At 41.7% G+C, this 16,008-nt stretch overlaps 1 protein-coding gene across 1 annotated transcript in view; it reads left to right on the plus strand.

Annotated features, from left to right (window-relative positions):
* Positions 1 to 1,489: 1,489 nt before the first annotated feature.
* uxs1 (UDP-glucuronate decarboxylase 1) overlaps positions 1,490 to 16,008 on the plus strand; it is a gene marked incomplete at its 3' end in the record, with an annotated part of 129,316 nt that continues 114,797 nt past the window's right edge. The window contains exon 1 of the mRNA XM_084314388.1: positions 1,490 to 2,321. Coding sequence (XP_084170514.1) covers positions 2,231 to 2,321 — 91 coding nt within the window. The 5' untranslated portion in view covers positions 1,490 to 2,230. The remainder of the gene's footprint in view (positions 2,322 to 16,008) is intronic.

The following is a 16,008-nucleotide window of genomic DNA, read 5'->3' on the forward strand; positions in this document are numbered from 1 at the left end:
ACCACCTTGAGAAGGTCTGCCTGGGTGGTCGGTCGGATAAGCCCCCGTTCGAGAGGACAAACGAGGTGTCCGACGAGCAGACGGTAGCCTTTGTCGAGCTATGCACGCTCACCGTGGCCAGCGCGGGCGACCAGCTACACACGCTCCCCCTCGCTCACCACCTATACGACGATATGTGTGACAAGTGGATGAAGCGCACATCCAACCCGCAGCCCTACATTAACCTCTCCCTCACTGCCAAGCGTGAGGATTACAGAGCACTGGGCTTCGACCTCCCGAAACGCACCCGCACGGTAACCCTGCCCGCCATGGCCGACACGGGGTGCCAGAGCTGCCTGATCGGGATAAAGGTAGCACAACGAATGGGCCTGAGTACGGAAGACCTCATTCCCGTGTCCATGACCATGAAGGCGGCGAACAACGAAGGCATTCGGATACTCGGCGCCGTGGTGGTCAGATTCTCCGGTGACAGCAACGATGCTCGGAGGTTGGAGACGCGCCAAATCGCGTATGTGACGGACTCGTCCGATCACATATTCCTCTCCCGCTCAGCCTGCGTGGATCTGGGTATGATCTCCGACAGTTTCCCAACGCTTGGGGAGGTGAATCTGGCGACCTCAGGACTATGCGACTGCCTGCAGCGTGCGGAGCCGCCGACTAGGTCGACCACGCTCCCCATGCCGGCGACGGACGCTAACAGGGAGGCCCTACGCGAGCACCTACTCAAGGCATACGCTCAAAGCACATTCAATACATGCCCCCACTACCCCTACCAGATCTGGCCCGCCGCTCCGTCTCATGCTCGACGAGAACGCAACGCCGGTCGCCCATCACACCCCCATCCCCGTAGCCCACACTTTCACAATTTCCCCGTGCGGAATTGTCTAGTGATTATAGTCTTTCAGACTTGAACAAAAAAAAATTACGTTTTATTGTTCCTGATTTAATTTGTATTGGTTATATCTATATATATCTGTCGAGTTCGTATGAAAGCCTGTGGTGGAATTTCTCCTCGAGAAAGTTCCAGAAAGCTTATTTTCCATCTGTCATATCTCTATTTTAAATAGTGTGAGTATTATTAACATTTACCTCTTTATATGCCTATCTATATAGCCTATACTACAAAATCTCTTTCACCAAACTTCAAATTCATGTAATGTCAGATTTTTTTCTTTTATGAAAACCAGCAAGCTGTTATTAATGGTGTGTTTAGTCAGTTGGAGAGTCCGGAAAATTACCCATAATGTTTGAAGGATTATTATGAATGGGCCATTGTGGACTACAACAAGATGATGAATGTATCCGAGTCTGATAGTAATGCCTGGCTGGTTTACATCAACTCCTTATTAGCAGTAGACATCATCCTCTTTCCTTTACATACCTAAATATTATTAATAACGGTCAGAAATATCGTATTCAGTCAAATCTACGTCATAAACAAGCGACCTAGCCAATCTGCTCGGATCAATCAAAAGCTGCTCAGTCGATGCTTCCCGAATCATCGATCGTCTTCTCGTTCGGCCCAGCAGCAGAGATACGAACACAAACTCATGCGGGGAAACTAATGCAGAGATAACATGAATGTTCATTTTGTTCGTTTGATATTTACTTTAAAAAGGTTGTTAGCGGTTTCCTTGTAGCTATTATGAACGGCAGAGATAATATCCTGCCAGTTAATTGAGTAGTAGGTTGCTGCTAGTAGTTAATGCTACTAGTTAGCCAGCTAGCTAACGTCAGTGGCTAACTAGGCTCTACCTCTACACAGTCCTGGCTTCTTTCAGCATCTTTGCTTTCAGTGTTGTGGGTTTTAAATGGACAACTAAATCACTGGACTGCACTAAATTACGACGATGGGTCACCAGCGACGTCGGTGAATAACTTTAGATGCCATTGACTGGTAGTGAGTGAGTTGATATAGCGTGTTAGCTCACAGCTAGCACCAGATACCTGAGTGTTACGTTAGCCACGTAGGACTGCTGCTGCTGGTTCACTGTTGTTGACGTAGCAACAGCAGCTAGCTAGCTATAGCCAGCTAGCTTGTCTTGCCCAACTGCTATCTGGTATTAATAATAATAACAAACTGTCCACTTCACTAACAGCCTGGCAAATGTACCAAGAAATCAACAATCCCTGGACTGAGGAGGAAGCGGGTCAGTTCTGATTGAGCAATGTTGTAGTTGGACCTGGACTTGTTGTGGCGTCTCCTGGTTCTCCATGTTGCATTGAGCAGATGATGAAGCGGATCCTCTGGATGTTATCAGGATTAAACAGAAGAATGATGAAGCTGTTGGTGGCCCTTGCTTTGATTGCCTACATTGCATGTAAGTACGCATTTCTAGAACATGCTATACTAGCACAAACTACATGTCACAAATGTAACGGTACTAAATACCTGTATGTCATGTATGTCCCTATGCCATAAATGTCATGTATGTTGTGTATGTCATAAATGTCACTATGAATTGAAAATGGGGGACCCTGATGTAAACAAGACAAACGTCTTTCTCTGGTCTGCATCCCCTTAACAATTGTGTGTATTGATTGATTGAAAACCTTATTAACAGATTGCAGAATGGGTACAGTACAGCTCAATACACACAATTGTTAAGGGGATGCAGACCAGAGAAAGACTTTCGTCTTGTTTACATCAGGGTCCCCCATTTTCAATTCATCATAACATAGTTATTGTTGTATTGTATTTGTAGTGTATTGAGCCGTACTGTATTGTACCCATTCTGCAATCTGTTAAATAAAGTTTGTATGCAGTAATGTATGCAGTAAATATAAATATCTAGACGTATATAAACCATATACAGCACTATTGTACATGTCAGGGTTAGAAATTAAAAAAAAATTTCAAGGGCTTTTTTTGCCCCCCTTAATTGATTTTCGGGGGCTTTTTTTGTATTTCGGGGGCACTGAATTTTTATGATAAACGGTAGGGGTGGGACGGTTCACAAAATGGACTGTTTGGTTCGTATCACGATTTTGGGGTCACGGTTTTCAGTTCGATATACGTTAATTTTTATTAAAAAAAATGTAACACTCAAATCTAAACATGCTTCTCATTTATTAAAAATAAAATAAAATGTTTACAGTGTTTACAGCCTTAAATAATGTTTGGCACACAAAGACCGAACTGACTGAAAAATATAGGCTACATTTGTCAAAGTATTAACTTAGTGCAAACAAACAAGATGCTCAGCCAGCACTAGACTTTCCTTTCTTTAATTAATATAAACACACAAAAACAATGTCAACCATGTTTAAATTACCTGATTGTCAGTTCTTAATGGAAAGATTCGTTTTCTGCTTGAAATTATTATGTTTCTGTCTACATTTATTTAGACTAACATTATTTAAATATTGAGTGCAACTGTGGTGGATTACGTAATTCGGTGAGTTGGAACTATCTATGGGTTGGCGCCGGGTCCCCACGGACATTTTAGCGTGTGGCACCTTCAGCTCCGGTCACGTTAGGAGCAGTTCATAACATCAACAAGCAGCGCGAAAGCGATAATAGTCCCGGTTGGAGTTAGTAAAACACAGTTGTATGTTAGCCTTCTTGGATGTTAAATAAACGCCTATCATTGTCTTTAAACACCCCGCCTCTCAGACTCCCATTTCCTCCTCTGCTACAGTAGCTAGTAGCTACGGTGTTAGCTGTTGTTGTGAAGGGCTAGCTAGCTAACAGCTACAAACATTGTACAAACTGCTAACGCTATGGCAAGATGTGTGTAGGCCTATGTAATGTTAATGGCTATGTTTTTAAAGTCGTAATGAAGATTGATTTATATTGTGCGTGCCATTTTTACACAAACTGACTAGCACCTGGCTGGCTGCAGTGCTGCTGCTGCTGCCTGCAGCCAGTGCAGAACACCGGCTCCGCCAAATAATTTTTTTTATTTGCGCGTCATCTGAACCGTACGATACACAGACGCTCCATTACCGGATAAATATATATAATTAGTAAACTGTCGGGGGCATTAAGTGCCCCCCTTAACTGATTTTCGAGGGCATTTTGTCCATTTTCAAGGGCATTATGCCCCAAGCCCCCGTTAATTTCGAACCCTGGTACATGTTATCATACAGAGTTATATGGGTAGACTATAGTATGAGGTAGGTAGGTATAAATTCAGTATAGGCAACAGAGTTCAAACTCCAAAGGTAGCAGAGCCTAGGGTATAGAGCAGTGGTGCCCAACCAGTCGATCGCGGGCTGATTTCAAGTAGATCTTGATTAATAAAATTCGATTATTTAAATTTTTTTTTTTTTTTTTTTTTTTTTTGCTAAATCAACTCTTCCTCTCCTTAACTACAACAAGCAATGTTTGTTATTTAAGATGAGGTCGGACTCGGCACTGACAGATTTGTGTTCATTATGCTGCTTTTATAAAGCCTCAAATGACGGCTTACAATATACTATTTTGGCTGGTAGCTCTCGGGCTAGGTGGTAAATAAAAAAGTAGATCTTGGTTCAAAAAAGGTTGGGCAACCCTGGTATAGAGCATTATACAACGGCATGCACATTTCTCGATTCTGATTGGCTGAAACAGTCCATTTACACGTATGTATAGGGAACTCTCCACGCTGCTGGTCCCAGGACCCGCCCACAACCGAATCACATCACATCACTCCGCCGGATCACAAGATGGCGGACAATAATCTTTAACAAATGGATATGTTGATGGCGTCATAACGACTAAATATCAAGCGATTCTGTCACGGTGAATGTCTTAGTCTCTTACACAATGTTGGATTGTGTAATCTATGGGTCATGAATCATTGTGTAACAAAAGAAAAATTGCGGATTGATTGATTGATTAATTTGCATTTTTTTTCAATTTCTTTTTCCTTCTCCCTGACTGCAGCCCTCACTCTCACACTGTCCGACGCTGGCTCTCCACCCACCCCCACACACCCCCACACACACACACACACGCACACGCACACACACACACTCCTGTCTGCAACGCGGGGGAGAGTCAGACTGAGAGAGAGCTGGGTGCTGTGCTGTTCTAAGTGAGCATGGCCTATTGAGTTGATTGATTGATTGCTAATTTTATTACTGTACGCTTGGTTTCCAACTGGTTAAGTTTAGGCCCTCTACAGTAGTGATGTGACGATTCATCGATTTGCACCGGTGCGCCGGCATACACGTTCACGATGCAAGTGCACCGGTGGAATAAGTCCGCACCGGCAAAATTGCAGGCTGAACTCGCGATGCATCTTGTTGTAGCGTCTTTGCATCACTCAAAACCGATGCATTAATATAATTTCCTCTCATCCACTTCTGTCAGAAGTCGGGTGACCAGATGCAAAAAGTCCAAAAGTGGGACAACAGTAAGATTTTGGTGGGACAAAGTGGGACAACGGTAAGATTTTGGTGGGACAAAGTGGGACAGATAGATAATGTAAATTTTTGTATTAGAATAACTGAGTCTGGCAAAATGACAGGAGCTAGTTTCATACCACAGTCGGCTGACCTGTATGAATGGGAGTGTTGTACTGTGTGATAGACACTTGTTATCTCAGCTGCAGTGACCTTGTCCGTCTGGCTATCATGGTTTAAAAAGAAACGTATCCATAGATCTGGATGTTTCTTTTTGGTGAACCACTTTCAAGTGAGACTCACGTCCACTGTGGCGCTTCAAGTCGTATTCTCCTCCATACGCAATTGAAAACGAACTATGACACAAAACACAGAAAGCCTGCTGCGGATTGCCTGCCATCTGCCTCACCCAGTCATGTGTCGTTTGCCAGTCTTGGTTGTAACTGCAGGTCCGTTTCTTTTTACTGCTTTCGCTTGTAATGTTGTTGTGTTTTTTTTGACCAATCAGATTTGCGATATGAGGTAGTGTCACAAGTTCAACTCTCACGAGCAGAGCAGTGCGCTAAATTACTATAACCAATCAGATCTGCGATATGAGGTAGCGTCACGACTCAGTCACGTCACAAGCAGGCAAGCAGCGCGCTAAAGTACTATAACCAATCAGAGCAATGTGTGTGGACAAGAGGCGGGTTGCTACGTTTACTGTCTGTAGGGAGGGGCTTTTAGACGCATGTTTTTTTTTGGCTTCGAAAAGAGGGACATCCTCTCAATATGAGGGACGCGGGACATTTGGTCAAATGGTGGGACAGTACAACCAAAAGGGGGACACCTGGTCACCCTAGTCAGAAGTGCACTATGACTGCACACACAGCAGATACTATTGCTAAGGGGAGAGCCGCGTCACAGTTATCAACAAACAGGAGGAGACATGAATAGAATTCAACATGGCTAATGCTAGTTAGCCGTTCAGCTAACGCTAGTTAGCCGTTCAGTTAACGCTAAACTAGTGTCTAACTAACAACTCTGCAACACCAGTTCCATTAGTGAGGAGGGGGGGGGGGTATATTGAAGACGCTTGACAACAGGGGTTCAAAGATAACTTCACATTTATTGGCTATTAGTTTCTTAATCATATCGCTTCATGAATCCATCCAGGCTGGCTGGCTGCCTGGCTCCGTGTGTTGTTGACGGAAAGTATAGAGTCGACGCATCCTATGATGAATTGAAAATGGGGGACCCTGATGGAAACAAGACGAAAGTCTTTCTCAGGTCTGCATCCAGGGAGCGAAATTAACTTTTTGACTCACCGGCCAGTGGCGGGTAGATGGGAAGAATCTACCCGCCAAGCATATTTCTTACCCGCCAACTTTTTTTTGATACTTTTTTTTTTATTATTTTATATAGATTTTTTTTTAATAAAATATATATATTATATAATCATACTTGTGGTTGTGTTATCTGCGAGACATCGCCACCTCGCTGTCTGCAAACAGCTCCACTGTCTGTGTGTATACTCGAGTGGCCTCCAGCTCCAGCAAGGATTCTCCGGGGGTGCAGCTGGACCCTAAACGCTACATTCAGCATGCAAAATAATTCTCCGGCGCTGCACCTGGACCCTAGTCAGCAGCCCTCTCTCATGCGATGTAAACCAGGGACTCGAATACGCATGTTGTTGTTGTAGCCAGGACATTGATGCCAAGAGCTATCTGTAGCTACTGCTGGATGGCGTTGGGACAACGCCTCAGTGAACTGTTTAGTTTACTGCGACATTTCGTAGCGTCTAGTTACCTAGCCCAGGGGTTCCCAAACTTTTCAGGCCAGGGCCCAGAAAATAAGGCGTCAGAGAGCCGCGGCCCAATGGACATCGTCAGGCTTTTTTTTTTTTTATCACTTCAATCCTATTAAGTTAGTTCAAGTTAGTTATTCATTTATATGTGCTATTTATGAGAGGGCTAACTTGTTGCAAAATAATAATGATAATAATAATAGCCTCATTAAAATACTATTGTTGCTTCGGTTGTTTTCAGCGTTTTATGTGCATACCGGTAATATGTTATTTAGTTTGAAATGTTCGTTGAAATAAGTAGATTTTTCGTTTTTGTTTATTTATTAAGTTAATATAAAACCATATAGTCACATTTTAGAATACAATAGAATAGAATTTTAGAATACAACTAGAAACACTGTCCTGGCCTGCTTCTAAGTTCAGTGGCCTGGAATTTTATTTATTTATTTATTTATTTTTTTTTAAATCATTTCGCGGCCCACCCGTGGCTGCTCGCGGCCCACCTTTGGGTCGCGACCCCAACTTTGGGAACCACTGACCTAGCCAACGGAGGTATTATGCACTGGACTATTGCTGGAGGATTTGTTGATGTCGGGAGCTATCCGTAGCTAGCCGGCTGGATAACGTTACACAATGCCTCGTGTATTAAACTAAGTGAATAGTTGACTGGGTCATTTTGTAACGGTAGCTAACGTTATCTCACGAAGGTCCCACACTGACTAGACTAACGTCACGGTGAGGCAATAGCCTCTGTTTACATGCAGGCATACAGGGGGTAGGAGCAGCAGTGCTAAGTGCTAACTAACGTCACGGTGACTCGGAGGCAATAGCCTCTGTTTACATGCAGCATACAGAAACAGGTGGGGAGGGGGTAGCAGCAGCAGTGCGCGGTGCACGCTTCATGTCTGCTGAGACAGCGAGTGAGAACTCCGCTAAAGAATTTGATCATGATTTTCGGTTTTCACATGACTATTTGATTGAGCGCCACACGGCGCTCAGACGTCTCAGTGGGAGGCGCCAAACGTAAAAACTGAGCGCAAATGGCGGGTGGCGCTCTCTAGTTTCGGTCCCTGTCTGCATCCTCTTAACAATTGTATGTATTGAGCTGTACTGTACCCATTCTGCAATCTGTTAATAAACTTTTCAATCAATCAGTGACCTACCCTAGTGTGTGACATCATCAACTGTCGACGGGGAGTCTGTCTCTCTCTCTCTCTCTCTCTCTCTCTCTCTCTCTCTCTCTCTCTCTCTCTCTCTCTCTCTCTAATGATTTAAAGTGGCCAAACGTTACAATATAAATAACGTTTATATAAATAAATCATTAAGTCTGCTATAAGCCATTATCCCTTTGTGTATGATTATTATTGTCTCACAGTAGTAGTGTGTATATACATTGTGTGTGTGTTTTTAGCTAAAGTGGATAGAAAAGACAGTTTATGCAAAAGTCTTCTTAGGCACCCAAGAGTTTTTATATAAATTGTCTTACAGTAGATTATTTTATTTTGAATAATAATATAAGCTGCATATAAGGAATACAACCAAATCCTCTGTCATACCATAAAATTGTATCATTATTTTGCATCGTGTTGAATCGCATCGTATCGCCCCGAATCGCATTATGTTGAATCAAATCGTATCGTATCGTATCTCAACAGGGGGTGAATTGTATCGCATTGCATCGCCCGGTGCTTCAAATGTATCGTTAATGTATCGTATTGTTGGCAGCGTATCGAGATGCGCATCGCATCGGCCTCGTGGGTTTTAAGCCTACAGTAGGTTTAAAAAAATAAATAAAAAAATAGGGCGAACTTTTTTTTCCTATAGGGCAAAGAGAACTTTTTAATTTGTTTTACCTACTTTCTATAGAAGCATCTAAGAATGAAGTTCTATAGAAAGTAGGTCTGCATCCCCTTAACAATTGTGTGTATTGAGCATAGGCGGCGGGTGAGCTTGACATTAGGGAAGGCTATTTTTAGAACGGACCTCGCTTTTTTTTTCCTTTTTTTTTTGTTGGTTGCAACTTGCACGCAAATTATGCTGTCCAGGTTCTGATTTCATATACACACACACACTACTAGGCTACTACAGCGAGCCCCACTCATTTCATATAGTGCAAATTAAGTGTTAAAATGAAGGCATCCAATAATATATAGGGCTGTCTTAAATACTTCGAAGCTTCGTTCGAAGTATAATATACTTCGAACGAAGCTTCGAAGTATTTAAGACACACACAAATCGAAGTAAAAAAAAATGAAAAAAATAATAAACAAAAAAAATGACATATTATGTCACCTTTTTTTTTTTTTAATTTTTTTTTTACTTCGATTTGTGTGTGTGTGAGAACTACCCATCCCAGTTAGGACAGCCGAATCCCGTCCAATCTTTCGCCGTCGACTAAAGACTCACTTCTTCAACCATTATCTGAAATGATTAAAAAAAAAAGAAAAAAAAAATCTAACCGTGACTAACCTTACTGTCATGCACTTTTCCTAATAAACTAACCTACACTGTAACACTCAACACTTTGATAAACATTGTTACTCAGCTGATAGAGTTGTACCCTTCTTGCTGTCTTGTCGTACAGAACTTGTAAGTCGCTTTGGATAAAAGCGTCAGCTAAATTACTAAATGTAAATGTGTGTGTGTGTGGTGTGTGTGGGTGGGTGGGGCCGGGGGACAAATACACTGGAGGAAAGTAACCCAGCTCAGCACTGCCCAAATTATATCATCACTATTGCCTGTTTGAAGGATATCATCCTCAAATACATATACACCTACATGCCTTGTAGAATTCCACACATAAGAAAGAAAGATACTGGGATGAATAAACAAAATAGGAAATAAAATTTAGATAAGGTGCTACTGAGATGTTTTGGTGAGTTCTTTGTTTTTTTGTGGAAGTTGCCCTTCTTAAAAATGCATGAACATTCACTGATAATTGGTCTGTAGTGGAGTCTACAAGGTCTACATTGCCGGACCATGTAGAATCCGGACCTTGTAGACTGACATAATTCTGTGCATAGTTTAGTCTACACAGGCCATATTTCAAATAATCAAAATCTTACTTCATTCATCTTAAACATTCTTGATTTGGGGGATTGGTAGTTCCCATGAAATCTGAAGTTGTTCAAACGACAACAGCGATCCACCTTGAATTAAATCACACAGCCGAGTGAAACCTTGTTGGCTCAGTCACGAAAGGGGCTACTTAATTAATTAATCCAACCCACTTTATTTATAGAGCACATTTAAAAACAACAACGTTTATGAAAGTGCTGTACAAGTCCTACAACATAAGATAAAAAAATAAAAAAAAAATTTATTTTTAATAATTTTTTTATTTCTTTTTCGAAGCTTCGAATTAAAATCGAAGCTCGGCCCCGAAGCTTCGATTGCCAAAAAAAGCTTCGAAGGTCAGCCCTAATATTAACCATTGTCTTACCTTAATGCAGATAAATGCGACGTTTCGTCTTGGTGAGAAAGACCGCTCACAACTTGAATCACAAGTTGCAATGAAGTGAAAGTTTTTCGTAATTTAGATCTCATCATGCTTTGAAAACAATGTACATACAGTAGCTCTAAAAAGTGTCCATGATTTGATGAACTCGGACTCTCATCATGTCCTCTTAGAGCAAGCCCTGTATGTAGAGCTGCCGCGGTATTGATTATTTCCTTACCGCACAAATTTGCAAAATATTTCCTACCGCCGCGGTTATTACCGCATGCACAAAAAAAATTAAAAAAAATAGTTTGAATGCATTTTTTTTTTTAGTAGTAGTAGTCTACTCTTTATAGCATATAGCCTGCCTCTAGTCTAAATGTCTATTTTTAGAGGATGACTTTGCAGCATGAATATTGTTTGGGATTCGGCAAGCACGCATTAGTTATTGAAAGTGAAACACGGATTCGAAGTGCGCCGTTCACTCGGTGTCGCGGGCAGGGGTGGTTACCCCTAACCCCCCCGACCCTTTCTTATTATTATTACTATAAAGTTACTACTTTATAATAAAGGCATTCGTTTTGTGGCATTAACATTATATAGTTATACGTTCAATAACATCAGCGTATTTACCGGACAATAGCAAGGCAAGCAATACTCTATTCATATCTCAGTTCCTTTCTTTGCTCAGAGCGTGCTGAGTTGTCCCATTCTGCGGTCTGTTAATAAAGTTTTCAATCAGACAAGTGTATAGAACAAGGGCTTTTGTTATAACATTCGTTGCAGACAGTAAAATCATTATGTCTCGTTTAGTACTCCTTAGGATCGATGTAGTCCACTCCGGCGGAGAGTTAAAGCTAACGTTATTAGCCGTGTTGTGATTATCTGACATTCAGGAAGTAAAAACCTAATACGCGCTTGCCGATTGGTGGTAACACACTGCATGACGCTACAACGTGTGACGCGTCTCTCTTCTGACCAATCAGTGGTCTGCAATGTTTCACGTGACTTTTCTGGTACCCAATAGGGTCGCTTGGAACCTCGATAGATGAGTAGGGTATATCTGCAGAGCCGCAAGCCCAACGAGAGGAGGGTAATTTATTATTATTATTATAAAAAAACAGCGGTGACGCGGTATTCAGCCTACTCTGCGGTGGCCGTGATGTAACAGCGATACCGCGGTAATGCGGTAATCGCGGCAGCTCTACCTGTATGGCAAGATAAAACAACATACAGCCTCAGGTGATCCATAGTTATGCCCAGGGCCAGCCCGGTGCAGCTTCTAAATTACTTTGTTTATGTCTTGGAAAAATACTGTATTTTGCTTTTTGAAATTTGACTCAAAATAGTGCGCTGGTGTTCGCTACAAAGCGATCGGCGGGCTGAAATTCAGAACACAGATGTTGCTTACTGCGGCCTGCGGGATCAGGATGATCATGTGAATGATGTGATTGGCTACATTATTTAACCTGAGCCTATGCGTGATTGGTTACTGCCTGTACCTGGAATGTTAAACGCTGCCACCGATTGACACCTTCGTCGTTGACACCTCGGCCAGCCGGCTGCAGCACAAGACACACACAATAGCCAGCAGCCTGAGCACATATTATATACATTTCAAGATTCCGAGCATAATATTCTGGGTAGGCATAGCCCCCCCTAGCCTATATATACCCGCCGCCTATGGTATTGAGCCATACTGTATTGTACTAGAGATGTTCCGATACCATTTTTCCCTTTCCGATCCGATTCCGATACCTAAGCTTTGGGTATCGGCCGATACCGATATTTATCCGATACCAGTGCATAAAAAAAAAATTTAAAAAAAAATTATATAAATTATACTTTTTTTTTTTTTTTTTTTTTTAGATACTGTTATACTGTTTTTTAGTAATAACTAGAACGTATGGTATTTATTCAACAACAGGTGATTGTATAGATTTGTATTAGTATCATTAATCAATGAGTATGGGCTGCAGCACTGCAGATATACCCTACTCCAATGATCCACACGGACATTAAACGGTGTTGCACTCGCTACTCAGTGGCTCTGCAGATATACCCTATTCAGTCTTCAGTGGCAGATGGACCGTTCATGTTGTGATTTTTGATGCAAAATAAATATTCAACATTCTCTTTTGAAACTCCGCCTCAGACTCTTATCCTTTGGCACTTGCTGTACTTTGCTTGCAGGTCTGCAGCCATTATTGCTGGATTATGTGAATAGCACCAACTTTAGACACGGTAACGTTATCAAGCTAAGCTAACTGACCTAGCTCGCATTCCCGCATCGACATTAAGATAACGTTAGTAATAGTCAGCTAACGCTAGTCCGTAGCTACTTAACTTAAATACAATTCACCGTGGGTGCATTATTGTTGATAGACGGTCACGGACAGTGTTAGGTCCTGGAGAAAGGACAGGCGATCATCTGATTTGATGTAACGTTAAAAGCGGATGTTGTTCCAACTAGCTATCTTTCCAGCTAATGCTATCATAACACCAGCCAAACACATCCCGATTCCCGTCCGAGCTCCCCGTCACACCGCACTGTCGGGGACAATGGAATTTAAGAAAGTGTATCTATCTGCTGTTAAAATGACACAGCATCACACTTTAAAACATGTTCATTTTATAATCCTCACTCTCCGCAGGACTCGGCAGGAGATAAATTACATCATGGGATCAGAGGCTAGAATTTACGTGTACTCGCCGATACCGATACTAGCATTTTAGGCAGTATCGGCGGCATTTCCGATACTAGTATCGGTATCGGAACAACTCTATATTGTACCCATTCTGCATCTGGTAATAACATTTTCAATCATTCCAATAACAACCACTAACTTCATAATTAAAAACTAAAGAAAAGTTGGATGTGTTAGTTGGTTGGATGTCTTAGTTGAAAGGCAGTTGGATGTGTTAGTTGGTTGGATGTCTTAGTTGAAAGACAGTTGGATGTGTTAGTTGGTTGGATGTCTTAGTTGAAAGACAGTTGGATGCGTTAGTTGGTTGGATGTCTTAGTTGAAAGGCAGGTGGATTCCAATAACACACAGTTGGATGTGTTAGTTGGTTGGATGCACTTCCGAGCTGCTTCCACATGGAGGCAATTTCTCTTTTTTGTTGTGGGAACTACTTTTTCTGGCGGATGGTTTTTTCAATAAATCTTCGATTAATGTGTGTTTATTGTATAGCAATAAGGTTTGATGAATGTGGCAGTTGTATAAAAGCATTACACCACTTGCAGTCGTGATTTGTGAACAATAAACCATGCCTGGGGGGGGTCTAACAACCCTCGGCTGGGCCTCGGGCCTAACGACCACCCCTAGGCATGGTTTATTGTTCACAAACCACTCCTGCGCGTGATGTAATGCTTAAATAGAGTCAGAGTTTTGGTATGGGGGGTTGGGGGCTGTCATCGTGGTACAGAGTTCTGGGATATGACAGCTGAGGGAAAGAAGCTGTTTCTGAGTCTGCTTGACTTGGAGCGGAGGTTCCTGTAGTGCCTCCCGGAGGGGAGGAGGGCAAACGGTCCATGATTGGGATGAGAGGGGTGTCCTTGACAATGCAGCCTGCCTTCCTCGGACACCTTTTGTGATGAATAGACTCAATTGCAGGGAGTGATGCGTTGGGCGGTTTCACCACCCTCACCAGTACTTTCTGGTCTGAGGCAGTGCAGTTGCCGTACCAGACTGTACCCATTTAGTTTTAGCTTTTGTTATTTGGCATGCCTGCAAATATAACTCCGCACAAGATTGCAAAGTTTCGTACTGTATTGCACTTCACACATTACCCTGTCCTAGTCCAATGTAATGAGCATTAGATATGGTCATAGAGGCTGTAGAAAACACTTGGATATAGTGATATTGATCCAGATTTTTCCATGTTGCTCAGTCCTACTTGAAAGTAGGGCTGGGCGATTAATCGAGTTTCAATTTCAATTACAATTTTGTCTTCCCACATCATGAAAACAAGATAATCGAGATAAAACTATTATTGCGCCACATGCCGCGTTGCTCTCATTTAGTCTTGTATTGTAAATGCAGCGCACGCACCCTTCCTTCACAGTAATGTTCTCAAATCAATGAGCAATCATGTTTAATAATCATTGATTTCAATATCAATTAATATAAACATGATTATAATTTTTGCCATAATCGAACAACCCTACTTGAGAGTAAAAGTCAACTTTCGCTTTATACGTTTTTAATTTACTGTAGTCTACATAAAATAGACCCACCACACAAATAGATGTTCTAAAACGTACACAGTAACATATCAACAGTGTTACTTGTGGGGTATGTGTAGTACCCCATACTATGTATCCAGTGTTTCCCACAGGATTTTCAGAGACTATGGGGGGTGAACCTCCGATCCTCTAGGGGGGGTCCGGGGGCATGCCACCCTGGAACTTTATTTTTTTTGGTACATTTTAAAGTTAAATGCATCAATCTGGTGCACTTTGCAAAATAAAGAGGCTAGATCTATGATGAACTTTGTGCTCAAAACACAAAATCGACTAGAGCTTCCCAATCCTCTCCTCGAAGCACCCCAGCCGTTCAATGTATTTGTTAAATTCCACCACCAGCACACCTGATTCAACTTAACTAGCCTTTTATTAGTTGAATCAGGTGTGCTGGTGGTGGAATTTCATAAATACATGGAACGGCTGGGGTGTCTCGAGGAGAGGTTTGGGAACCACTGGACTAGAGCATACATTTGAGCCATCAAAGAAATTAAGCAAAAGTGTAGAGCCATATGAAATCCGTTTTATTTTTTTCCAAATTCCATTTTATTCTTTTCCAAATTCCGTTTTTTCCGTTTTAATATTTCAGAATTCTGTATTTTGCTTTGTACGCTCATTTTACCATCAGAAATAGTGTCTAATAAGTGGGAATGAATAAATGTCCACAATTTAATAAGATATAACAGTCCATTTAATAGGGCTGTCTTAAATACTTCGAAGCTTCGTTCGATGGGCATGGGATTCGAATATGAAAATAAAATTTGATTATTCAAAAATATAAATGATATATATATTTTTTTTTGAAAAATCAACTCTGCCTCTCTTTGTTAACACTTTGGCTGCCATGGGTTAAATTCATTATCAACCGTAGGTTGCCGGCTCTATTTGTCTATAGAGAAAGTCCCCTTCTTTGCAGGGCTATAACTTTTTAAATTCTATTGCTACATTGCCATTATTAGGGCCCATTCAAAGTCCTATATGTATTGTTCATTGTGTAGCAACATTAAACTTTTTCATTCACATATTCATAGTAAAGTATGGTCTAATGTATAAGTATGTTTTCATCTCTTTCTGCAGCTTTCTCCAGAATGTGATCTATAGCCCCAAATGCATTATATTGATGATGCAATACAGTTTTATGGCAATCAGCGCGAATGGCAATCAGCGCGATATAAAAAATTCCAACTAGACGTACTTCTAGAAGT

The sequence above is a fragment of the Notolepis coatsorum genome (assembly GCF_963971535.1).
Source record: "Notolepis coatsorum genome assembly, chromosome: 5".
Classification (NCBI taxonomy): domain Eukaryota; kingdom Metazoa; phylum Chordata; class Actinopteri; order Aulopiformes; family Paralepididae; genus Notolepis; species Notolepis coatsorum.